Below are 27,422 nucleotides of genomic sequence, written 5' to 3'. Positions count from 1 at the left end.
ATGTTATCATGATGGACTAATAGACCAAAGGCAAATAATCGTGTTTAATTTGCTTTCCCCCACCAACAGAAGAGAAGGCAAACCACCACACACTCTTGGAAAGTTACCATAGAATGCTCCACATCTGCTGAAATGTGGAACAGATCAATTCTCCTGAAATAAAGTCAGCAAATGCAGACTATTAAGTCATATGTTCATATTTATAATTCAGGGAAATCCCTTTATAATGCTTTTCCAACAGACCAAAAAATAAAAAAAGCAAAATATTCTAAGAAGGAAACGTTTTTAAGTGGAAAACATTGTACATGTGCACAGTAGACTATTTGAAAGGTAAACATTATAAGTGGAGAAATGTTACAAGAGAAAACGTTATTAGCTAGTTAACTGCATGCACCTTTCTTTTAGCCAAAACTATTAGTCACCACTTAGGTATAGCACCCCTTCATACCATGCATCCCAAGATGCTTCTTACTACAGAAAGGTATAATTCAAATAATTAGTATAATGTTGTTTTAAAAAGTCATGTAAAAAGTTCCTTGGCATAAAAGGGAATTGTGTCAAATTTAAGAAGACCTAAAGTCTATAATTATTAGAGAAAATTATAGAGAAAATCATTTTTCAACATTAAAAGTACAACTTTAAAGCAGACATAATGCAGGGAGAATCAAACTGTCATCAACAGTATTTGCTGAATACCCACTCGGTGAATGGTACTGTTTAAGGACTTCTTAGAAAACTCGGCTCTGTGCTCCAAGGGATTTCAGTCTTAAGGAAAAAAACAAAAACAGTAAAGTTCAGTGAGAAAGCTTACTTTCTGAAAGAATAAATTTGAATATACTTTAGAAAAGTAAAGAACAAAAATATCCAAAGAATCACCTGAAGTCTAGCAAAGCAATACCACCTAGAAGAAATCATATCCTGAGAAAGAGGTGATCAAATTGGCCCTGTCCCAATATCAAGATAGTTCAGATTGTTCCTCTATGTCTATACTGAGTGAACATGAGGTCACAAGGTGCACCATTCTAACAACAAAACCACTTTGGCCTAGCAAGATACTTTGGAGAGGCTGCTGCAGAATTTAGACTGTTCAGGCACAGTTGTAAAAGGAGAGCACTTTTTGGTCTCAGCGGGAAATTTGTTTACAATTTAATTTACAATGAAAACCTGCTATTTTTTTCCCTAGGCCCAATTTTGACAGTTAGTCTTGAAAGGAATCTTCCTGGAAATGATGGGATGTATTATTGACTATAAAAAGAAAACAAAACAAAAGGGGAGATGGGTGGGAAACCATGGGAGCAGCGATGGTACCTGACATGGGTATAAAGGGGCTAGCAGCATTGGAAGTGGGAGGGATTTGTCAACTGAGTCACCCAGAAATTCTTCGATGAATCCCTGGGGCCAATCAGCTATTCTTTTCATCTTCCCTCTCCCATCTCTTATGCCCTTTCATCCAATACTTCCCTTCCCCATTTGAAGAAAGTTTGGTAAGCATGATGTTAATTGGGAGTTTTAATGCTGACTAATTTTCCCACAAATCTGCTACTGAATATAGGCAAAATTGATCTAGAAACTAGCTACTGATGTTCCTCAAAATAAGTTCTTCTTTTGACATTTCGGCCCATGAAAACAATGAACTGTGTGACTGTAGACAAATTACTTAATCCGCTCAGATTCAGTGTCCTAATCTATGAAATGAACTTTAAGAAAATGATCCCTAAAATCCCTCGGATCTAAAAATCCCATTAGTTTGATAGTCCATAGGCAAATGGAGTCTCAGATTTCTCTAATATGCAGAATTTGAGTTGAAAAAGAATTCATATAGGTCTTTTCTCACATATAAACTGCCTAAAAGAGTTAAAAATAGGCCTGGACAGCCTGAACCATTTATATTGGCTAACTCCACAAACCAAATTCGCTACATAATTGTCAACTACCCTGCTTTACTTATTCATTTCAAAGACTATAAAGACTTGGAATCCAAGTTCTACTGTATTCATAAATAATTTGTAGAACTAGTTGTTAGTACACCCCTGACTAGTATTTGATACAGCAGCTGGGTAGCACAGCAAATAGAGTTCTGGGCCTAGAGTCAGAAAGATACATCTTTCTCAGTCTGGCCTCAGGCACTTCCTAGCTGTTACCCTGGACAAGTCACAACCCTGTTTGCTTCAATTTCTTCCTCTGTAAAATAAGCTGGAGAAGGAAATGGCAAATCAATCCAGTATCTTTCCCAACAAAACCTCAAAAGGTGTCATGAAGAATCAGACATGACTGAAACAACTAAATAACAAAAAAGAATCTATTACAATACACTACTGAAAAACGACTCAACAAGAGCAAACGTATGTAATCAAAATGATGAGGGTCTATGAAAAACTGGCTTGAGTCTTCCAAGAAAGTATTTGAAAGTTCACCATACTTGTCTCTTTCTTGTCCTCTTGGGATTTTCATTAGACTATCATCCTTGAGAGCAGGGATTCTTTTTTGCCTTTCTTTGTCTGTCCAGTGCTTACTTAGCAGAGTATCTGATTCATAGTAGGCATTTAATAAACGCTTGTTAACTGGAACTGACTTTTTCTTCTATCCTAATCTTTGCTAATTCTCTTTGGTTAACTTTTCATTAATTTGTTCCCAAAGATCCTTTGTAACTAATGCTGCATATCTCCATGAATTCTCTCCTCTTGTTACTATTTCCTATTTTCTAGGAAGTCATAAAGGAATCTGGAAGGAAAGAAGGAGGAAAGGGAGGGACAGAAGGAAGGAAGGAAATAAAAAGAAGGAAGTGAGGAAGGAAAGGGAAGGAGGTGAGGGAGGAAGAGGAAGAAAGAAGAGAAGGAAGGAAATGAAAGGGGAAGAAGAAAGGAAAAAAAGAAAAATGGTAAGAAAAAAAGAGTATAAGAAAGAAATGAGGGAAGGAAGAAAGGGAAGAAGTACAGAATTAAAGAAGGGAGAAAAGAAAAAGAAGAAAGGAGGAAGGAAGAATTTCCTTTTCATTCTTCTGCTTGTGACTTGTGCCAGACCTGTCCTTATAATTTACAATCTTTACAGTCCCATGTAGCAAAGATGGTTTGAATAGATAAAGAGCTTAGAACAAAATATCTTCTCCTTCTGATCTACACACAGGAACATTAGGGACACATATAAAGTGGTTCAGGCATTCCCAGGACTACATGGTACAACCACATAGAAAAGCCAAGGGGTATTAGATGGATAGTATGTTTTCAGTATTATCTTAATCAACTTAGGTGCCAGTATATGTTGCAAAAGAACTATTGCTTCTCTAGCACCCAGAGATATAAATACTAAATTGAGAATTGAAAATTAATTGGCCTGCATGCATAGGCAATTTGGACAAACCAGGACCAAAATGCTTAAATTAGTTGTTTATAAAATTTTAATCCATAAAATTTTAAAGTTGGATGGAACTTGAAAAGTTATGTAGTCCAACCTCTTACCCAGGGCATGATTTTTTAAGTATTCTTACGAGATAGTTTTTCTAGCCCCTGAGTAAATGCATCCAATTACAAGGATTTTCCTACTTTATGAGGTAATCCATTCAATCACTGAATAACTCTAGTAGTTCTTTCTCACTGGTCCTGGTCTCTTTTGAAGAAACAATAAACAAAGAATTGGAAAACTAAGGTTCTTGTTCTAGTCTCTCCTCTAATTCTCTATTTGAACTTGGTCATATCCCTTAAGCTCTCTAGGTCTCAATATTCTACTCTCCATCAGCAGTGGGTAGCCTGTGGCCTGAACCAGATGATCACTCGAAGGTCTGCAATTTTATGATCTGTGATTCCACATGACAGTCCTTAAAATATCCGAAGACAGTCATCATGTCTCCTCTCATTCATCTCTTTTCCAAATTAAACATTCCCAGTTATCCCCAATGATCATCTTATAATTTCCACCATTCTAATTTGTATAATGAAGATATGATCTAAGATATAACAAAAGAACTAGATAAATTGAGGCCTTATATAATGATATCTATGAAGGGTCAAAAGGATGTAAGTTTAATAAAAGAGAATTTAGTGAAAAGCAAAAACCTACTTTTAAATACCTTTTTTTAATGTCATGAACATGTCTGCATTCTAGCCTACCAAACTTCACTAACTATAATAATAACTGTAGAGTTGGTTGTGTCTGGAAATCAATAAAATATGATGTGACACATAACTGAGATTTGAAGTTTACTAGCCGGGTAAAATGCACAGGGAATTTGAAGCTATTTATTCAGTTACTTATGTTTTATGTTATTCTAGTCAAGATATTAGGTCAAATATTACACATAGCAATTAGTTCTCAGGTTATTCTTCTGTTTTGCTTTTGTTTTAAAGACACAATGAGAATGACTTGCTATTTCACTGGTGCTGAGGAACTCCCTAATGAGAAAACCTACTCCACTAAAGCAGGTTGACACCTCTTCTACAAGTTAGATATTCTTCTTTTTTTAATTAATTAATTTATTTTTAGTTTTCAGCATTCACTTCCAAAGTCAGATATTCTTAATGAGTCCCCTAGAGCACTGAGCAGTTAGTTAAGTGATTTGCTGGGGATCTCACATCCAGTTTGTATCAGAGGCAGGACTTGAACCCAGGTTTTCCTGAGTATAAGGCCAGTTCCCTATCAACCATGCCATGTCACTGCTTTAAAAAAAAAAATAGTGGTACAAATGTTCTTCATTAACAATATGAGACTTTTAAAAAGTGGTCTTATTCTGGGGCACCAAGGAGCACAGGGCATAGAGTCAAGAAGACTCATTTTCCTGAGTTCAGATCTGGCCTGGGACACTGACCAGCTATGTGCACCTGGACAAGTCACTTACCTCTGTTTGCCTCAATTTCCTTATCTGTAAAATAAGCTGGAGAAGGAAATGGAAAGCCACTCCAGTATCTTGGCCAAGAAAACCCCCAATGGGGATCAGGAAAAGTTGTACAGGACTGAACAATAACAATAAAAATATTATTCTAAGTTGCCTTTGTTTACATGTTTGTTTTTAAATTTCCTTTAGTATAGTATAATAATTATACAAGTAAAATCTCAACTATATTTAATTTGAAATCAAGAATTACATGCCACACTTGGAACCATTCTCCTAGACACAGAGAATTCACAAATTTCTCTCCCATAGAAATGAAGTCATTCTAAGAAAAGTATTTACTCCCATTAATAGATGGAAAATATCACCATGAACATTTTTTGAGCAGTAGAGTAAAAGTCCCATTTTGACAGAGACATATAGGAAAATGCCATAGCAAGGAACTGTACATAAAATATTGACTATAGCTTAGAGAAATGTGTTAAATTAAATAAAAATCCTGGTCCAATAAGAGAATCAGAATATTAGAACATATAGGATAGGGTAGTATTGTGTGATCTCACAACAAGTTATGATATGATCATGAAGGAATACTACTGTATTATAAGAAATGATGAGCTGGATAATCTTCAAAAAACATGGGCATACTTGCAGTAAATAATGAATAACAAAATGAACAGAACCAGGAGAACACTGTATACAGTAACAGCAACATTCTTTTAAGAACAACTTTGAGAGACTAAGTCATTTTGACTGTTATAAACACCCAAATTAACTATGAAAGACATATGAAGGAAGATGCTATCTGCATCCAGAGAAATAATTTATTAAATAGAAATATGTACAGGGTGATTTTATATATACATGTATGTACATATTTGTATCTAATGGCAGCCATCTCTTGGGGAGGGGAAAAGGGAAAAAGAAAGGTTACATGATAACTTTGTTATATATTTAAAAGGGATACCAAGTTGTACATAATCAATTTGCAGTTTTATATGGAATCATCTTTTTTCCTATTCTATTATGTTGTGGAAATACCTGTTTTCATTCTTAAGTTTAGAATAAAATAAATATTTTTTTAAAAGTTGTAAGATGGTAGAGTGAGAATTTATCCCAACTATAACATCTTGAATGACAAGAGAAATGAGAATAAAATATTTTATATGATAAAAAAAAGCAGTGTTCTCTCTCTAGATCAGAATTAGAAAAGTGAGATTTAATAGTAATTAAAACTTGTGTTTTACTTGTGTTAAAATGTGTTTGTATTAGTTGTACATGCAGTACATGCATGTATATTATGTACCATATGTGCATGCATGTATGTGCTTCATTTATATTATATATGTATTGTATATATTTGCGTATGCATGTGTGTATATACAGATCACACTAAATTCTCTCTTAGCTATCTCATAGCTGGTTGGAGGTAACCCCCAGTTCTTGAAAGTCAGGCCAGTAGAAAACAAGAGAGCAAGGACTTTATTAAGAGCCAATGAAAGGACTGTTGCTATGTGGAGACCAGCCAAATAGGTCTTTAGAGGTTAATCACTAGGAACTTGACCACTAGGTGATAAATTTCAAGGCAATAGTAATTCATTAAATGTGGAAGGATCACAGTGTACATCTGTAGAGAAACCGTCCAAACTAGTGAAATCATTAATCATTCCAAAGTATTAGAGTATAAATACATATATACCTGCAAATATACATAATCTATGTGTATATAAGGTGAGGAAATCAACTTCTGTCAAGCTTTCCAGTTATAATGTTGTAACTATCTACATTATGAATTTATTTTTGTCACATTGCATCAATGCTAGAGTTCCCTTACAAAACAAAAACTGTATAATTCATTCTTTATTTCTTTTTTTTTGTTCCAGATAATATTTATATAGTTTCACAACCTTATATAAGTGTAAAGTCAGATGCACTGAAGGCATGGGATGTGGTAGAGGGCAGGGATATTGAGTCTCCTCCCAAATTCCAAAGGGGGAATTAAACCAATCGGGCCTGATCTTTGCTAATGTCTCTTTCTGAACCCATATCTACATTTAAAAAGGCATTTTGCCAAGTTCAAGATTCCTCACATCTCTCAAGCTTAAAGGTTTGATGCAAATTTTAAATGTTGGACTTTGGTTTGACATTAGCAAGATGCAACACACTGTGTTGGAGGGGGAGGGGGAGATTATGAAGTTCTTTTAAAATATTCAGTGGGTTTCACAAGCATCATACAGCTCTTCAAAATGCACACTTGACTGTGATAATTGCAAATGAATCAGAAACATATGGATTAAATTCATCCCACTAAAATTAGGGATGGGTATGCCCAGCTGTGTCGTGGGTTTGAACACCTCAAACTATTTTTTTTAAATGTTTGAGTTCAACATGAGTATTTTAAGGGAAATGCAATCCATATGTTCCTGATTCATTTACACTGAGCTCATCAAAATGTTGTTTGTTTTGTAACAGCTATTTGATGTCCAAAAAGTTTGTGAGTATTTCCTAATAAAACTTCTTAAAATCTTCATTCTTAGAAAAGGAAGAAAAATTTTTCCAAAAAAAATGAACTCAACTTCCTACAGATTTGGGCCTAATTCAAAACCAAGAAACCATGAGACCTGAGCAGGTTTAAAAATGCACTTTTAAAAACAACAAAAACAAACAAAAATCTATAGGTTGAAAAATTAAGAAGAAACATCTCCATTGCTATAGACATGTTATTTTCCCCCCTTCCTGGGATTTCATCACACCCAGGTTTCCTTTCATTGACCTTCCTTTAAAAAGCAGTTTGTAATCCCTAGAGGATATGGAGTAACACAAAAAAAGGGTAATGAGAGGACTAAAATTTTGTGGACAAGTTAACAGTCAAGGAAAAATATAGTGGGAGCTTTCTTGGTTAGCACCTTGGTTTGCCTATTCAACACCATCTCATGGCTCTGGTAAAATGTTAACTGAGAAGAAAGAAAATACATTCTCTTTTACCTCTCTTTTTTTACATATAGACCTAGCTAAGCATCCATGGTGTCAGCAACTCCCAGTTAATTGCTACCAGGCAGATAAAATACAGTCCCAAAGGATCCATAGAATTGTTAGAGCTAGACTAGACCTTGGAGATCATTTGGTCCAATCCATTCATTTTATGGAGAAGGAAACTGACACATGAAGAAGTGAAGTGATTGGCTAGATTAAAGACATGGCAGAACTAGGAAACCAAATCATGTCTCCTGATTTCTTTATCAAGGATTTTCCCACTGTACCTCCCTGCATCAAAAAGTAAAAGCCATCTAAACTTTTGCCATTATGATAAACATCATGAGTTTTTGGGTGGGGATGGGATCATAGAAATTAAATTGATAGCAGTTAGTAGATAAGTTAGCAATAGCATACAGATCACGCTAATTAATTAATAATATATTAGATTGAAAGAGAGTCTTCTGGGGAACACCCAGAGCATATGCAAAGTACTCAAGGTTCAGAATACTTCCAGGACAGTTTTCATAACAAACAGTTCCTAGGTACTTCAAGTTATTAGGGCTCCTCAGGATACATAACAACCATTTCTCACAACAGTGTACTGATTTTTTTTTTTTTTACAAAATTGTATCATTACCTCAGAAATTAAACTCTCACCGTTGGTTCTGGAGAAAGAAAGATACTTGATTATTTCCCTTTTTTATAGGCAAGGAAATTAGAACCCAGAGTTAGTAAGTGACTTAGTGAGTCACAGATGAAATAGGGAATGAAACCAAGATGCATTATTCATCAAGAATATGTCTGTACAAGTACAGTAGACTTTAGAGACAACCAAAAATAAAAGTAGGCCCAACGGCACAGCTCTAAAAGAAACAAGGACTAAGGAAATAGGATGGGTCTTTTGCCCACTTGATTTGATTTGAGAAATAATGGGAAGTCCCCCTCTAACTAAAACTTTCTCCTTTATTACTTGTGTTGACTGATTAAATTCTAATTTGAGACTTATTCTTTGTGGTCTTAAAGAACTTCTCAGTGTCTGTTCCTGTTCATATATTAACATACCACTCTCCCCTCCCCTCATGAGGAAATACAAGCTAATGCCTTAAGATTGATTCATTTATTAGAAAGCAAGGTCCTAGGTGTGTAGAATACCTGATGGGAGGTAGAAACTATGCCTGAAGGTAAAAGAGACATGCCAAAAGGGAAAAAGGGAATTCACAAAAGATAAATTTTGCATCCTTCACAATTCTGTCTAGACTTAGCTCGTTTTTCTTTCTTTCTTTCTTTTTTTTTTTTTTAGAAATTTTGTTCAGTCATTTGTAGTTATTTCAGACTCCTTTTGGAGCTTTCTTGACAAAGATACTGGAGTACTTTGCCTTTTTCTTCTCCGGTTCATTGTATAGAAGAAGAACTGAGGAAAACCAGGTTAAGTGACTGCCCAGGGTCACACAACTAGTAAGTGTCTGAGGCCAGATTTGAAGTCCAGATAAGCCTCTCTGTCTCCAGGCCCAGCACTCAAAATAATGGTCCCCAAACCCATAGGATTATTTTTACCAAAATACAGTGAGTTAGACTAAATGTACTTTTCAGTAATGTCCAATTCTGATGAAATAAGTGTATCTAATGTTGGTTTCAATCAACCACACTGTCTCTCTTTACAATGAAGGGGTTTCAACACAACCAGTCTTCTATTCCACATACATGCCCTGCAAAGAATTTTAACAAGTGGTGAGTTACAGAAGCTTCAATATATCTATTAGTAGGACCATACTAATCATATCTATTTAATTACAAGTGAATCTTCTCTCATTTTCCCCACTGATGATCTTTAGCTAACCCAGCTTGAAATGTTTGTAATACATACTATCAACAACTATGGAATATGTGGTTACACTATGTAGTTCCAGTGGGAAGAAAACTGAATTTGGAGTCTGATGACCTTGATTCAAGTTTTAGCCCTGTCACTTGCTGTCCACATGGGTACATGGCCACCTGTCACATGACCTTAAACAATTCACTTAACCTCTCTGGTATTCAGTTTTCTCATTGTGAAATGGGGGTAGATTAAATGATTTCTGATTTCCTTTCAAGTTCTAAATCTATCTCCTAATTTTATGAACCTAATTTCCTCCTAAACAGATTTCAAGATAGTTCAAAATTGTTGGCGGGTGTATTATAAAGTCATTAAAATCACCATTATTTGAGGGGATGTTTAGGTATTTTTTTTAATTTTACTGTTACATGGATTTATATATCATTATCATGAGGGTTTTTCCCCTTGTACTTTTATATAATGCCAAAACTACAATTATAAAATTAGATTAAATCCCTGTCCAGGGACTTACAGCCTGAAAAGGATATTATTAAAAAAATAAAAATCTAAACACAGTTCAAGGAGAAGTAGGTTAACAGGATAGGAGAAGAAATGCAAAGGAATGGTTTTTCACCACCACTTTGTATTGTGACTGAATTCAGAGTGCAATGTAGAGGAGCATGAGATGGAAGTAATTTTCTTCAAGTCTCAGGGACACAGGAATGAACAGTATCTATAAACTGTGGAGAGTTATTTAAAAGTAGCCTACTTATAATTGACCTGAATTCTTTTTTCCACGTACTCTGAGGGCAAGCAGCCTAAACAGCCCCCTTAACTTGCTGAGGTTTGCAGCTGTGAATCCCAGCCTGACCAGTAGTGATAGATATCAAACCACTGACCTTGAGGGTGACTTTGTGTGTCAGCCTTCTTGTTGTGTTGAGTCACCACACTGGGAGTGTGTGTTATTTTAAGTAGTTTATCTCTCGGCCAGAACCAAAACTGAGTTTCTAGCCATGTGTGTTTTATTAGGAGGTTTTGTTTTTAAAAAAAAAAAAACTGCAGAAAAAAAGAAATGGAGAAAATGTTAGCAGAAATCTTGAACTTTCATTACACATCCTTATTTTAATCCCAGTGTTTTCAATTATGCCATACTGAATCTATATTGATGTTAATATGTTTGCATTGCTGGCTTTTCATTTAATATTTTTACAACTCACCACAGGATACCAATGTCAAAAATATACTATTCTGATCAACAGAACACATCTGTGGTGAATCCACACAGAAGCAATTAATTTCCTTGTGGTATTTTTACACTAGGGGCTTAATGCAGGTCCCCATTATACAAACAAAAACTCCAGACAGCTCCTGCTGCCTGATAAAAAATAAATCAGATTGAGAAGGGCTGTTTGGCCTAGGAGTGCTACAGGCAATGACTTGTAATGAGGCATCCCAACACTAATTATGAAGCTTATTAAAGAGAATTGTATAACTTGTACTAAAATGCATGCTATAATCATGTTAAAGAAAGGTTGCCTATTGAATAGGCATCCAGAAGTCATTTCTCTAGTAAAGTGAACCGACTACATAAACAGATCTCCAGTTTGGGGATCAATTCATAAGAGTGATATTATTGTGTTTCGCAAATTGTCCAGGATGAATTTGATAGAGGCAGGTGAAAATCTCAACAGCTTGGTGATAATTCACACATCATAGCCTTCCCAACTAGCTAACATCTGCCAGCAAATTGGCCAAGAAACTGTCAAAAACAAATATTTCCAATACAGTATTTTATTATTAAACTTCTTCTGAATCTTCTCTAAGGTTGAAAAAGCAATATTTCGGAATACTGTTTCGGGGGGTGGGGGGAGATTAATAAAGATGTTAGGAGGCTGAACTGCTGTGAGATTTGTTTAATTATTCCCCACAGTACTGCCCCAGCAATCTGCTGACATTTAGCCCCGACCTTGCAAATCCTCAGTAAATATTAATATATCAACTCAAACAGGGACCGTTGTTTTATTGGTTCATGGAGCTCAGAGAGATTCGCCACAGCAGTGAAAAATAATGTGCAGAACTGAGGAAGAACGGCTCCTTTGATATCACCTTCTGCTGCACACATGTGCTGGGAGCATCAACAAAATGGAAATTCTGTTACTTTGCCACAGCTGTAGAGTGACACTTCAGATGCCTTCGCTTCCCTTTGTACAGCGTGCTGGAATAATCCCAAAACCACAGTGGCAAGAGATTAGAAAGAGAGAGAGAGAGAGAGAGAGAGAGAGAGAGAGAGAGAGAGAGAGAGAGAGAGAGAGAGAGAATCACATTTCCTTATCTGACATAGCGGAAATTTTAATAAAGGGTAAGATTCCATCTTACAGTCTGATAAGATTTGCCCAGAAAAATCAGAACACTAATCAGGGCCAAAGAATACCAGAGTATCTTTCAGGAAAACTATTTATGATGGTGACTTCTCTGTTTGTTTCCTAGAGTTCTACATCAGCTTCTATTGCTTTCTTCTATAGTTCTCTCTCTTGACAGCTTTTCTAACATGTTCCTTGGACATATCTGTAGATAAAATAAAATTTTAAAAGAGCCATCTCTAGGTTTGTGCATGAAAGAGAAAGAAAAAGAGTTAAGAAAGGCTGGTTAGTAGTGGTGATGGTATTTTGGAGGTTTTCCCCATGTCTCCAATTTAAATATATATTATTAAACTATTTTCTCATAAATATTTCAGAATTCCTAATAGATGAATGTTTGATGTAAGCCAATAACACATCAAGAATTCTTGGGTGTAAGAACAGGGACTGCTGTGCAACATTTGGCATTCAGATGTATTGAGCTGCAGAGTTAATGCGTGATTAATTTTATTCATAAAAATGTTAATCACTTCATTGTGAGATCTTCTTAACATTCACTGCACCAAGCACCTTTTAACTTCTCTTGCCCACCATCTCACAGATGTATTTAATATTTTCAAACATTCTGCTGTTACTGAAGGAGCTTGAAATTAAACACACTTTTAAAATGCAACAATGACAAATAATAACCAAAGGACAGCTAACATTGTAGTACTCTTTTTCATGTTTAGAAATGACTGGCTTTTCTTTTCATTGTCATTTTTACCATCATTTTCATCATCATTATTACTGAATCATCATTAACATTGATATGTTTTTTTTTTTAAAGTCACTGATAGTATTTTCTCCCTCCTTTTACATATTCTCTCCACATAAAGCAAACTTCTGGCATGTTAGAAAAAAAACTTAAGGAAAGTAAGTTTTAATGAAAAGGTTTTAAAAGAACTAAAATCTGACAATTTTATCCATACCATTGTATTTCTAAAACAAGTAGCAAAACACAGCTGAAAGTGGTGTCCAGTGTTGGTGGGTGTGCCGGCTCTGCTCACTGACTTGTTGTTTCCAACTGGGCAAAGCTATTGTGTGCTCATTCAGCCAATGCACTCATGAAACTGGATAAATGGATTAATGGATCAGAGACACCATCGGCATCTTCAAAAGGAAAACAGCAGCCTGCAAAGAGACTGACATTTGTGTACTGGGGCAGAGGGTGTGTGAATGCTCTGCCTCTGCCAAAGGGACAAGACAGTGATAAACTTTCAACACCGACCACCTCACTTTGTGCGGCAATTCACCAACAAAATAAATGGATTGTGCTTCATTGTTTTTGAACCCTAGGCGGCACAGGGAAAGCCCTTCTTGAGCAGCCACAAAAGGACAATGTATTGTGTGAGGCCAACAACTCAAACTAAAGCCTTTAATTATCTATGGGTCAAGAATACACCGAGGATAAGGAACAAAAATAAATGTTGCTATAAAAAAATCCGGTTTAATTCCGCATGAGGTTTACTCCAGTTGTCTTTCTAAGCAGTGTAGAGAGAGGCACCCCCACACAGTAATGGGGAGGGGGTGTTCAAGACATTTTCATTTTCATTGTTACATCTAACAAAAGGCTAGTTGTCGTCCAGTGACGCATCGGGCAACTTGCAAAAAAATCTCTTTAAATCGAACACTTAGTTCTAAAGCAGTCTTTGATTAAAAAAAAAAAAATGAAATGCGGTAGGAGGCTCCATAACCATTTCTTTTAGGAAGAGGTAAATAAATGGGCAATACACCTGCCTATCTAATGAGACCCCCCCCCCCCCCATACACACATCCCTTTAGGGGACATTTCCTGCATTTCTCTCCCCACCCCTACCCCTGCTTATGTTTTAGAGGCCTTCTGCCTTGATTCAGCTCCCCGGAGAGTTTTCACTCTCCTCTCCATTACCCCAGGCTACTTCCAGGTACTGGAGGTAAAAGACTGGAACAAGGGATTCTCCCAAGGTTCCGTTTTGCTATATTCCGTTTTGCTGCTGTCTTGGTGAGCAAATGGAAGAGGCTTTGTAAGTTTAACTCTTTAATGAAGTATCTCTGTCCTCCTCCCCAGCTATCACCATCACCCTTGGGGCAGCACACCTTCTCACCTCCCTAAGAACCATTTAACCCGGTACGAGCCTCCTCCAGGAGGAGAGAAGAAGAGAGGAGAGGAGAGGAGAGGAGAGGAGAGGAGAGGAGAGGAGAGGAGAGGAGAGGAGAGGAGAGAAGAGAAGAGGAACACGTCCCAACGACAAGAACTTCTTGGCAAAGGCTTCATGAACAGCGCGCGCGCTCTCGCTCTCTCTCTCCTCTCTCTCTCCTCTCTCTCCTCTCTCTCCATTTATCCCAATTCACTCCCACAAGAGATATACCAACGTCCGCAGCACCACCTTGCAGTGAAATAGCCTTTGGTTGCTCACTTCGCAAGTGCCCCTCTACCCCGCTCCTCCATAGACTTGGTGAATCTCTGGGGATGAGTATGTCTATGGGGATGTGGAAGGCTGACCCTTCAGACTCACACCCTAATAAACATATCAACTATCCCGCTTGTTTTTTTCAGCCCCATCTCCATCCCACTCCCACTCCTCACGTCACTCTTGGGGAGCCCGGAATCCCTCCCCCGAAAATTAAGGGCTGTTCCCCACTGGCCTTGCCTTGTGTTAAACCAGTCTCCTGAGTCAATCTTCTTTGCCTTTCCCGTCTGACTATAAAGCAAGACGGGATGGAGATGTTTCTGATCTTCCAATTTCTGCAAGGTTGCAGAGCACCCAACCCGAACCCCGAGAACTAGCAGGGTTATGCAAGAGACCCATGCTACGGTGGTGCTTGTCTTAAATTTCGAAGTTGAGAATTTGTTAAAAGTCTCTTCATTGAAGTAAGTACTCTCCCCCTATCCCGGTCTTCCCTCACCGCATTCCCCTTCATAAAGTGAGGGAAAAGAAATTTGGTTGTTAAAAAGATGCAGTGTCTGAATTCAGTCCTTCCTCTCTTCCTGCGAGCTCACTTGTGGAACAGATGTCACGCACAGTGGTCCTTCTTACTCAGCTGCTGGTCTGGGTCCCTTACTCCTACTCCTTCGCTCTCATCGGGCAGACACACCCTACACTCTATCCAGTGCAGTGCTCAAGTCGCACTAACCTGTCTTTCTTCCCCTTCATGGATAGTACGAAGACTGGCCTCCTCATCAAAATATGTCTTGCGGCTTTCTGCAAGAGTCTTGTTTTCCACCTCCCCACTCCACCCCGCAATAGTTGAAAGACCAGAAAGACAATCCGACCAGCACCCAAGGAGCACAAACTATAGTTTCCTTCTCAATCATTTCCCGACCACATTCGTTTTCCCAAATTAATTTAATCTGCATTAATGCACAAGTATATAAATCACAGTCACTAATCATCCCTCCCTAATCCCCCCGGGTTAGGTAGCCCCAGGCCTACTTCTGCTTCTGGCATAGGGGAAGGGCAAAAGAAAAGCAGGAGGGAGCAGGAAGAGGACTGGAAAAAGAGAAGGAACAGCTGAGACCCTGAGGCTTGAGAATTGTATTTTCCTAAAAGGTTCAGGTGAAAATAACCAGACTGCTGTCCCAAATAATACATTTCTCTCATTTTAGGAAGATGGGAATCCCAGAGGCCAAAACCCCAAAAGAGGTTCATTATTGTTCCATTGTGGTTCATTATTGTTTTAATGGAGATGATCCTAGAAAAAGAACCAATTCCAAACAAAAAAAGGCGAGACTCCTATTTGTTTGTCTGTCTATCTTTCCCTCTCTGATTTCCTTTTCCCCTACCTTCCCTCCCTCCCTACTCTCTCACTCCTTCCTCCCTCTTTGTAATAGTCTCATCTACAAGGACGATTGAAACTTTATAGTGCATGATTCATAGAGTGGCGCTGTACTTGGAGTCATGGTGCATATTACATTAATCAGTGTCAGGCCAGTAAAACAGAGATATGAATATGAATTCTCCGTATTGCAGAGGAGATAAATTCGCTTGTGAATAATTGTTCATTGAGGAGAGGAGGAGAGAGGAGCAGAAGGAGGAGGGAGAGAGAGAGAGAGAGAAAGAGAGAGAGAGAGAGAGAGAGAGAGAGAGAGAGAGAGAGAGAGAGAGAGAGAGAGAGAGAGATAAAAAATGAAAGTTACTTAGGAGGCTTAATCGGATCAATGATTGAAGCTGGACGTTAACACCTTTGAAAGAATGGACCTCTAACCTCTGTACCCCTTAGACAGCTGATTCAGGAAGAAATGAAGTCAATTAACACCAGGCAACAAGGTGGACCAGAGGGGATTGTGAGAAAACAGACTGAGCATTGCACTTTCATAAGGGTTGTTAGTCACCTCATCGCTTCTGTCTCTTGGCTCTGGGAGTGAAGAAACCATGGAAGTTATTGTGGGTAATGGTTGTTTCCTTCCCCAAAACAAATATAAATAAACCATATCCAGGAGAGGGTGAAATTTTTTTAAAAGATACAAAAATCATGGGATAAACAGACTGATTTCAACTTATGCAAACACCGGTTCCCTTTGCCTTGTAAAGCCTTTCAGGGGAATAATAATCACCCATGCCAAAGGCAGAATAGAGACTAAAATCTCATGCAGATAGATATGCTCTAAGTACACACAGAGAAAATTGTGCATCTCTTCGTTTAGGGAATATTTTCCCATCTGAAAAGGTTAAGCCTTACAGCAAGTTGCTGATACTTATGTGTGGCTGCATTTATTTTTTTTTTTCCTTAGAGTGTCAGTGCCCATTTTACACAGCTGCCTCCCATTTCTGATCTCTCTTTAACTACTAAAAGGGAAGGGAAGATGGAGGGTGGCACATTTATGCATTTGGAAGTGTGAAGGGCTGACTGGAATAGTGGCAACTTTTTTGCCCCTTGCAGGAGAATGCTACTTTTCACAACTTGCCATCTCTATTTCTAAGCATCATAATGGGCTGGAAGTCTTAGTAGGATAAAGTTCGTGTGTGGCACACATGTCCAAAAGGACCAATATGCCTTTTTATTGGTTGCTGATCCAAATGTGACTGCAGCACATTAGATGTCAACATATTAGACTCGGGATTTTCAGAAATAGTGGAATCAAGTTTTCAATTTTAGTGTTGCCCTGACTGAAGAATATATATATATACACATACACACATGCATATAGCATATAATTCTTGCATAATCTATTATCTACATCATACATATTATAGATAGTATACATACATATACTTTGCTGGGGTTTTTTTCCCATGAGGGAATTCATTTGTTAAACATAGGACACCTTGGATAGACAAATAAAACAGCCTCAAATTCCAGCCTGCAAAATTCTTCCTGTTGTAAACACTTCCATGCAGTACATTCACATCCCAACTTAAATCAGACTGCATACATGCCCACTTGACTAAACATGTTGCATCAAAACCTCAGGCAGAGAAAATGGAAATGAATTAAAGTATAGGGCATAAAAATAAAAGAAAGCAAAAGGCAGACAGGAGGACACTTAAAGTCAATAGCCTATGAAATTTGTGGAAAATGAAAATTGTATGCCAATAGAGGAAATGTTGATTTCTGTTTCACTAGCATGCATTAACTTCTTTGCCCTGGTTGCACTTTCTTCTTCTAGCCCTGTGAAATCTTTGGAATTTCACTTTGGTAGATTAAAAGAAAAAGAAAATGCAATACTTTTTTGACCCGCAAAGCAGTATTTGTAGGTGATTGTGTATCCAATTCCTTAAAAACCAAGGTTGATTGAGCTGTTTAGGGTGGGAAAGTACTACTCTTCTCACAAATGAATGATGCCATGAAGCAAATTAGCCTTCAGTAAAACAGATAAATACCATGAGACTTTAGATATAAATGAACAAGAACATGAGGGACGGAGTTTTATGCCCCTCTTTTATTAGCACGTGAAAATGGTTTAGTTACAAATCACTCCAGGACATCAATACCTCCATTCTCACTTCCTGCAGAGACCCCATCCTTCTCCTGGAACTAAATTTAACCTACTCTCTCAGAATTAGCAGCTTCTATGTCTAGCTCAGAACCTAGAGGATGAAATGGAACAACTTTCAATCTTAATGTTTTGGACTAAAACTCTCCTCACCCTCAAACCGCAGAAACACTCAGTCTTGCAGCCTATACACACTTTCCCCCGAATGGATGGGTAGTTTCTAGAGCAAATGCTGATATAAAATAGCATAACTTTCTGGGCGGGAAAGGGCGGAAAGCATAAGAGTCACTCAGACTTCCTTTCTCTGTTCCTCCTCACCCTCCCCCAATCTCCTCCAAACCTTTGATGAGGTCAAAGGATTCGCAGATTTCAATAGCCTAGTACAGTAAGATAAACTGCAACAAGATTTTCTATTCTACTTTAGGTCCACAGAGGGCGCTGCGAGCCTTTCCAAATGCGTTCGCTGCCACTCAAGTGCACCAACGGCCACGCTCTCTCCTCTTCTACAAACCCTTGCTCACTTTCAGGCACACCTTTAACGCCACACACTGACACACGCACTGCTTCTCTCCTGCACACGCTTACTTTCAACAATTAAGGTCTCCTTTTAAAGTGCCTCGTAATCCTTTTCCCTCCTCCCTCCACTCTTCGCCTTCCCATCCCCCATTCAGACCTTTTTCTTTTAAGCCAATTTGGCACCACTTTGTTTGCTTAGCCTCACAGAACAGCATTGTATGCTTTTAAAATGTAATCTTTCCTTTTAAACGAAAGATGCCAGTTTATGAACGCCATGTGGGTAGCAAAGGAAAATGAGACCGGGAGGGGGTGGCGGGGGAGAGGGACGGGAGGGAAGAAACAAGAAAACCTGCAAAAACTGTACAATAGTCCCAGCTCAAGCTATTTCTGATTCCTTTTACCGCTGACGGGGAGATATTTTATACGGTCAAGTTACTAGCAGTTTGGTAGCAGTTTTGATTCCACGAAACTTTAAGTGCTCTCAGACTTTTACTTCAAAGCATCCTATCCTTTTAAACTTCCAGGTGCTTTTGGAATAATAATATTTTATCTTAAGTTGGAAAGGTTTATTAGGAATGTGAATATTTGGAATACATTAATGTGTATTCTATCTTTCTATCTAAATATTGACAACTAAAGAAACTACACTTCTTTTGAGGAAAGCCTAGGAAATTATTTTCTCCAAAAAATAGTATAGATCTTCTGTGACCATTTAAAAAAAAATTAAGCATTTAAAAAATCAGTTCTCTCCATTCATTTAAAAGGCATAAGGAAAAAAGTCTTTATTTGGTGATATTGTAGCTAAAATTAAAACCAGTAATAGTAACCTTGATACGGATTATATTAATATTTTATTTGAAACTCTCGTCTTGTTTCCGACAAGTGCTCTTTTGAGGTCGGTTCACTTTGGACTGGGCGTCCCCACATTATTTCTTAATGACTTTCCCAGATGCTTCTTTCCATTTTCCACCATCAACAACCATCTGGTATCTTATTAGCACCTCAATGCTCATTTAGTGTTCTCATTTGGGAGGGGAGAAAAGGAAACATTCAAAAATATTAAGAGTTTTAACGGATTGTCTTTAGAAGATTAATGCCTATATAAAACCATGGCGTTTATAAGCTGGTTGCTTTTCCTCCACCACCCTCCCCCATTCTCTTTCTCATCACTTCAGAAACCTCCACAGCACCTCTTGACTGAAACCCTGAGAAAAGCTTGCTGGCAAATTTTATTCCTGCTGGCCTATTACTAGAGTTTAAAAGAGCCTTCCAATTCCTCAACGTTTAGCTTAACTAAATAACTAAAAAATACATTCAAAATACAATTTCATACTCCATTATTTTTCCACTCTGCCCACAAAGCGGACTAGCGCCACAATTCACTGTCGAGCCAACTAGTTATAAATTGATTTAGAAACCGAAGTTATAGTTTGGGGGCAGTGATAGAAAATTCCTTTTTTCATTTTTTTCCCCACTTAAAAAATCATTTTATAAACTCCAGAAATCGAACTCACTTATTCTGTGGGAAAGGAATGAACCAGAGAAATTTCTGTATGATAAGAGTTTAAAAGAATAACTTTAACTGCCAACAGAAAAACTAAACTCTTTAAAAAAAAAAATCTTATATTTAAATTCACACATCTATACTAGAAAATCTCCTATGTTTGTTTCTTTCATATATGGCAGTAGCCATAAGGCAAGCATATAGTTTGGCAACTTTTAAACTACAAGCACTTTAAGAAATCAATGAAGAATCATAATATAAGGGAAAATGAGAAGGTTTCAACAGGAATTCAAAATTCGGCTCCAGATTCTTCATATACAAAATACATCAGAAGAGAAGAGTTCATAATTTCATTTAGTTTATTAGACAAAAATATATGATTTAAACAAATTCGCTGACCTGCTATTTACAATCTGAAATCACTATATACAGAAAGAAAGAAAAAAAACACACACATACAAACACATGGGAACATTTACCAAACAAATAATCGAAGAATGGTTAGAATAACACGATCTGTAATGATACAAAGGAGAAGGATTCAACTACGATATGGAAGAATCGCTTTTATGGATTTGCACCTTATTGCAAAAAGTGATTGATGGGAGTCTTTTATATCATTTCCATTTTGTCCTTTATATCAGTCTCTGAAATATTTTTTTATTCCTCCCCCTTGTTCCCCTCCCATCCCACCCCTTTTTCCTCCCCCCAACCCCCCTCAAAAAAAAAAAAAAACATTTAATCAAGCGGAAGGGAGAGCTGCTAAAATTCGCGGTGTTCCCTCTTGCTGAGCCAAAGAGCTGTAGGGGAAAAAAATAGACGTAACAATTTGTCAGTAAAAAGACCAACTGAAAAGTATTACCTCGGTTTGCTTGACTATTAAAACGAATGGGGAGCAAGAGCCCCCTTTTAAACAAGGGAAGAAACTGGCAGAGCCTGCGAGTAGTAGCAGCAGCAGCAATGCCCTTGAAGCTCCACTGTACTAAGTTTGCCCCCAAGTTACCAGTTCCCTAGAGTCCATTCCAAATGATTACGCCTTGATGGGGGCGGGCTACTGTAACGCGCTTTTGGCTCTATCTTTATGATTAGCTCTAATTATCCTCCGGATTCTCCCCTTCAACCTTCTTTTTCCCATCAGATTTAACAGTACTTTAGGAAAATAAAACAACAACTCACTTGTCGCGGACAGGTTGAAAAGGCGATTTTAACTGCTGAGGAGGAGAGTTGGTCCTGGGTACATTTTCTCTTTCTAGGGGGAGGAAAACAGAAGCAGACCTTTTAAAAACCCGAAAGAGGAGCCCACACTCCCACACCCCCCAGGCAGAGACAGTTTTCAAGTCCCTCCTCTCCCAGGTGAGTTAGTCTATTAGACTCCCCCACATTTCCAAAACGGGTGGTTTTTTCAGATTATCCAGCTACACTGACTTTCTCCGAAATGGTGTAGGAAATAACTCAAAACAGTGGGCAGGCTTTCTAAGCAGCCCAGGGTCCGTGTGCCTTGTCCCTTCTCTGATGAGTTCCCTAGATGGATCCTCTTAGGCCTCACAGAACAGAAGTACAGACTTTGAATAAGGGGATTTTTTCCTCTGAACCAGGGGAGCTCCCGACCTTGCTGGCCAAAGTTCTGGTGGGGAAGCAGTCATCGGTAAAGTAGTTTACCTGTGTGTTTTGGACTGGTTCTTTCTGAGCCTTTGTCGCTATTGAGAGCCCCTAGAGTGGCTGTGAGCACGGAAGGCGCTTGCTGGGCCTGGAGGTGGTGGTTGTGGTGTGCTGCGTGATGGTGATTAACTCCTAGGAAGGACCTAACATTCAAGAGAGAGCTCTGAGTGAGAAAAGCCCCGTTTGTCCAGTTGTGAAATTTGCCAATCTGGCACGTGTAGAGTCCGTGGCTGGGCAGGAAAGCAGGGTGCTGGAGCTGAGGGGAAGTGTGATTGACCTGGGAAGAGGAAGGGGGAGGAGGAGGCGGGGAGGACTTCAGGGCGCCATCGGGGCTGGTGGCAGTCTCCGCCAGAGACCAGATCTTGGGTTTATTGTGAGGTGGCCCCTGCAAATTGCTTTGTCCGCTAGGGCTCAAGATCCGTGTGCTACTGTCAGAGGCGTCTTTCGACAGGGACAGAGAGTCTTTGGGTTTAAGTCCTTCAGGTCCCGACAAGGGTAACTCTTTCTCCTTCTCCAGGCTATCTTCTTCACTGGCCCTGAGATTCTCAGACTTCTCCTCCTCCTCCTCGTTGCTCTGTTCGCCGTCGTTCTCGTCAATCTTATCGATATCTATGCTCTCCAGGTCGATCTCCTCGTCATCTTCTGTCTTTTCTGGATCTCCTTCGTTGTCGCTGCCGAAAAGGTTGCCGTCCTCCTGGTCTTTGCTTCTTGCTCCCCAGGTCACTTTGTTCTCCTTCTTCAGTCTCCGACGGGCGTTGGCAAACCAGGTGGAGACCTGGGTGAGGGTCATCTTGGTGATAATGGCCAGCATGATCTTCTCCCCTTTGGTGGGATAGGGGTTCTTGCGATGCTCATTCAACCAGGCCTTCAGGGTGCTGGTACTCTCCCGAGTGGCATTCTTGGGCCTCCCTGGGTCCCCATATTGGAACTGTCCATAGGGGTAATAGCCAGGAGCAGTGTGGGCTGCGAAGGTCGCAGGGTGGACTCCTGGATTGTCCTTAAGTTCATACTGAGAACCCTGGAGCGACATATTCAAGGAGGGGGGAGGAGAGAGAGAGAGAGAGAGAAAGTGGGAGAGAGAGAGAAAGAGAGAGAGAGAGAGAGAGAGAGAGAGAGAGAGAGAGAGAGAGAGAGAGAGAGAGAGAGAGAGAGAAAGAGAGAGAGAGAAAGAGAGAGAGAGAGAGAGTCTATGAGTCTCCATAATAAGTCTAGCCAGGTTGCAGATCGTCCCTTCTCATAGGATTACATTATCTGGATTCAATGTCACTTAGTGTACCCTCATGTTTTTAGGAGCCATTCACTATACAATCCCCCCCCACCCCAAAAAAAACCAGTCCCATTCCCGCCCCCATACCACCCCCCCCCCATACTCTCCTCAAAGTGAGGAGGAAAGCAGGATATTTGATTAGAATTGTTGTCCCTGAAAATCCTCCACACTTTTGAGGTGCTAGAAAAGGCAACAGCTTAAACTCAGCATTTTCCTAAACTGACTACAGGCTCATTTTCTATTCACCTCTCTTCTCTTCCCTTTCCCTCTCAGCATACCTCCTTCCCCCCAACAAAGATCAAAGTACTTAATAAAAGATTAATTTTGACTTTATCTTCAGCTAAAATGAATGTCCTTGTGAATTATAAAACTGACAGTTAGTTTTTTTTTTTTTATCAAGTAACAAGATAAAACAGTTTATATACCCTCCCCCCCTTAATACCCATTTTACTCTGAGGATGGAAAACATAATGTCAGATTCCTTTTACATATCTTCTAAATTCCAATTAAAATTTATTTTTAGAAGAATGCTCCTTTTAGCTTCAAATTAATCTTAGTGGAATGCTAACAGTATTAAAATAAGATACTGGAGTGGACAGATAATTTTGCATTGCAATTCTCTCCACAAACTCTTCCAACAAACAAAAATGAATAAAAACAAAAATTCCACAAAATCCAATCTACAGCCTTTTCTATAAGCAGAGAGGCCATACAATAAAATATTAACTTCTAAGAAAGAGGGAAATCAGCTTCAAGAAATGGAACCTGACTCAGTCTTCCTGGAAAATTCTGTTTGGATACTTTATCTTTTAAGTTTGGCTTGATCTGGAAGAGCAAACACAAACCGTTTTGCAAGCTTTTAGAGACCCATGATTTATTTGCAATCAATATCCTTTTTATCATCAGTAGTAAAACACAGCAAGTCAAATTATCCCATCAGGTGTTTTGGTAAATAACATTTTATCTTTCTAACAACCTCATTAGGCCTCATTATTACTGCAAATTGTCCAGACGTTCTCACAACAACTTTATCCTGTGACTTACAAATACCTGATAATAAAAGCCCAAAAACTGAATCAGGATATGAAACACAGTTTCTGAGAACTGGGAAACACACAGCACAAACACAGACAGACATTGGGAGAAAGATTTTTATTTAACCCCAAATATAATTATGCTGCCTTGATTTGTTCGCCAGATTTTAAATAGAGCTGTACTGGATTACGGCATCACCCAATCCCTACAGCATTCCCTTAAATGACAGACATTTGCGATCAGGCCTTAATTTTAAGAGGGGAAATTAATGACTTTCATTCATTCACTCAGCAAACATTTGTCAATTAACAATAACTGTATTGGTAAAGGAAGCATCTGGACTTTGAAAAGTTGCAAAGAAATCTTTTTCTTTTTTTTCCAAATATTTGACTAAAAGTTTAGGCAGAAAGATATTTCAGGGCAAAATTTCATTTTTATTGTACTTTTTTTTACAGCAATGAAGTTTCAAGCATTTTCTTTATCCTCTAATGTGGGTTATCGAAAAATGCTATTTCTGCCTACCTCTTTTCTAAGTTCTCTCTAAAGAGGACTACTTGTCAATTTCTTATCATTTTCTGTGGCAACTTTACTGCAAGAGAAAAAGGTAGGTTTCATGGGGGTTTGCTTTCGTAATAAGAAATTTGAAATGGTCTGAGTGCAATCAAAGATTTTTTCTTTTCATAACTTGACACAATAATAGTTAAAGGAAAGAACTCTCAGTGGTGTCACTATGCATGTATGTATTTTTGACATTTTAAGAGGGTTGGCTTAACCCTTCAAAGATCTTTTTAAAGAAAATTAAATCCGGGAGCAGCGGTAGACTAAAGTTCCTATCTATTATCCATTGGTCTGAGCACTTACAAGTAATTGCATGCATGTACATACACACACACACACACACATACCGCATAAGTTTAAACCCCTACATTACTACTCAGAAGTGAAAATATATGCGTTAAAAAAGACTTGTCTATTTCTCTTGCCAAGAATTAAATCAGGAATGAAATTCCTAACCTCTCTCTCTCCCCCCAAACAAAATCTGAGAAAAGTAGAAGTATTTTCAGAACAAGTCACACTTTCTTGCCCCCTCCCTCTATTTGTAATACAATATGAACTTGTTTTTCATATGATACAAGTGAAAAACTTTGGCAACTTCGAGAAGTCAAAGTAAACAAAGTTCCAGAGACGGAATAAGCCATATTAATCCCCAAATTCAAAAACATCTCAAGTTTGTAAAGGTACCTGATCCGATTTCTTACATCCTTAGACCCTCTCCTAGTTTTGTCTCTATTTTGTGAAGATTTTCGTCAGACAAAAGTCTAGCATGACTAAGTTCACGTAAGATAAAATCAGCTGTCTAAAAGGTGAGCAAAGACGACCAAGGAAAGAGAGAGACAGAAACAGAGCGACATGCAGAAAGCAAACTTGGGGTAAAGGGGGAGTAATACAAAAGTGTTCTGAACAGAAAGCGAGAGATTGATAGGAAAATAAGAACAAGAAGCGCTAGCCTCATATATACCAAGAGGAAAAGTGGAGGTTTTAGTTTCCTCGTAGCCACAGCCCCCCGGAAAGGTTCAGTTGATCAGTCTCGCGTCCAGACCCAGACACACAGCAACCACTCCCCGATCCCTTTTAGAGATTCCCATCCCCCTCCACTCGCTTTCCCACTCCTGCGCTTTGGGTGCTGGGAGCAGACAACCCTCGTCCCCCCCACCCCTTCCCCAGACTGGCACCTCCAAGCTTTTAACAAACCTCGCTTTCCTCTAGGGCGCTCCATAGCCAGAAATGGAGACGGAATCTAATCGCATTGAGTGCAGGAGGTTACCTACTGCGACTCTTGATTCCCCCCCACCCCCCTTTACCCTTTGGCTGTCTGCCCGCAATCGCACTGAACCAACTCTGCTAAGGTGAGGTCCAAGCTGCTGCAACAACCTAGCTACCCAAAAGTCAGCCGCTTATTATCTCTCCCCCTTCTAGTTCTCAACCCAACTCCAAATACAACACACACACACATACACACACACACACACACCACACACACACACACACACACTACACACACACACCACACACACACACACCGCTCTTCTCTCCCCCCCCCACCCCCCGCCTTCCCCATTGCATTCTGACAATCCCTCTCCAAAAACCGAAGAAAGAATGACAGACTCACAGAAAGAAAAGAGCAAGGACAAGAAAAGAAGTGAATGAAAGCCGCAAGTTGAGGAGAGAGAGAGGAAAGAAGGTAGGGAGAAAGGGGGGGGGGGGGGGGAGAGAGAGAGAGAGAGAGAGAGAGAGAGAGAGAGAGAGAGAGAGAGAGAGAGAGAGAGAGAGACTTACCATCTGGGAAAAAAGGCTGAGGTCGGCGGTGTAGGGCAAAAAGGCGCTGTAGTTGGGCCGCGCTGTAAGGGCTGGCATACATGCCTAGCACAGAGGTGACAGCGGCGGAGCCGCTCCCGAGTTCCGCGCCCCCAGGCCGGCCCGAGGCGGCTGCAGCGGCTGCAGCGGCTGCGGCTGCGGCCAGGACCCCAGGCCGGTCGCTCGCCGTATACAGCCTGGCTGGCGCTGAGATACTGCGGGTAGCCCAGTTGGGGAAGGACATCTCCAAGGGCGGCAAACACAGCAGCGACGGCGGCGACGGCGGAGGACGGCAGCAGAAGTCGAAGTATTAAAGGGGGGGGAGGGGGAAGGGAGGGAGGGAGGGAAGGAGGAGGAAAGGGGAGGGGGACAATAATAAAAGAGGGGGATGGGGGAAGGAGAAAAAAGGAATCCAGAAGGTGGGGGGCAGTGGAAAAGGGGGAGAAAGAAAATAAGGGAAAACCGTATTTTGCTTTTGTAATAGAAGTCAAATCTAGGCGAGAAATTTGGAGATTTTTTTTTTTCTTTTTCGTTATTTTTTTTTTTTTCAGTCAAAAGGTCTGTGTTGCGATCTATACGTGGAAGAGTGGATGGATTCAGTGGGGTGTCTTTCCTCAAATCTCGGCTCTTCTGTGCTCACCTAAATCCCTTAGATGTGATCTGATCAACAATTGAGCTCCAACTGATGTGTCTGCCCTTAGGTCCTAGGCTGATCTTTCAGATACAATTTGAAGTTGATGCTTTGATTGGCATCCACTTGAGCTGTAAGCCCCGCCCCGGGCTCTCCTCCCTCCTCCTCCTCCTCCTCCTTCCTCCTCTCTCTCTCTCTCTCTCTCTCTCTCTCTCTCTCTCTCTCTCTCTCTCTCTCTCTCTCTCTCTCTCTCTCCTCTCTCTCTCTCTCTCTCTCCCCCCTTCCCTGTCCCCCTTTTCTCACCCTCCCCTTCCTCCTCTTCCCCCTCCCTCCCCCCTGGGTGAAACACGTGGTGTTCAGCCCTGGCTGGCCACTTTCCACTGTGAGTGTGTATCTAATGTTTAGCAATGGGCTCCTTTCAGAAAAGCCCCCACTGCTGTATGACAACCTGTCTACACGATTTTACAGCTGTCCAACATTGGGGTTTTGCTGTTTTGCAGCCTTAGGTGTGTCCCCTTTAAACAAAAACAA

At 39.5% G+C, this 27,422-nt stretch overlaps 1 protein-coding gene across 1 annotated transcript; it reads right to left on the bottom strand.

The window, feature by feature from the left end:
• Window positions 1-20,285: 20,285 nt before the first annotated feature.
• IRX1 (iroquois homeobox 1) lies at window positions 20,286-26,805 on the bottom strand (the record flags this gene model as incomplete). The annotated part of the gene is given in 6 exon segments (XM_072606626.1): window positions 20,286-20,744; window positions 21,121-21,193; window positions 21,604-22,621; window positions 26,243-26,300; window positions 26,302-26,444; window positions 26,446-26,805. Coding segments are annotated over 6 exon segments (1,710 nt in total), but the record flags the coding sequence as incomplete, so codon positions are not given.
• Between the last annotated feature and the right edge of the window lie 617 nt (window positions 26,806-27,422).

This window comes from Notamacropus eugenii, chromosome 4 (assembly GCF_028372415.1).
Source record: "Notamacropus eugenii isolate mMacEug1 chromosome 4, mMacEug1.pri_v2, whole genome shotgun sequence".
NCBI classification, from domain to species: domain Eukaryota; kingdom Metazoa; phylum Chordata; class Mammalia; order Diprotodontia; family Macropodidae; genus Notamacropus; species Notamacropus eugenii.
The sequence above is the reverse complement of the archived record's forward strand: the minus strand, read 5'-3'. Positions and strand labels throughout refer to the sequence as shown.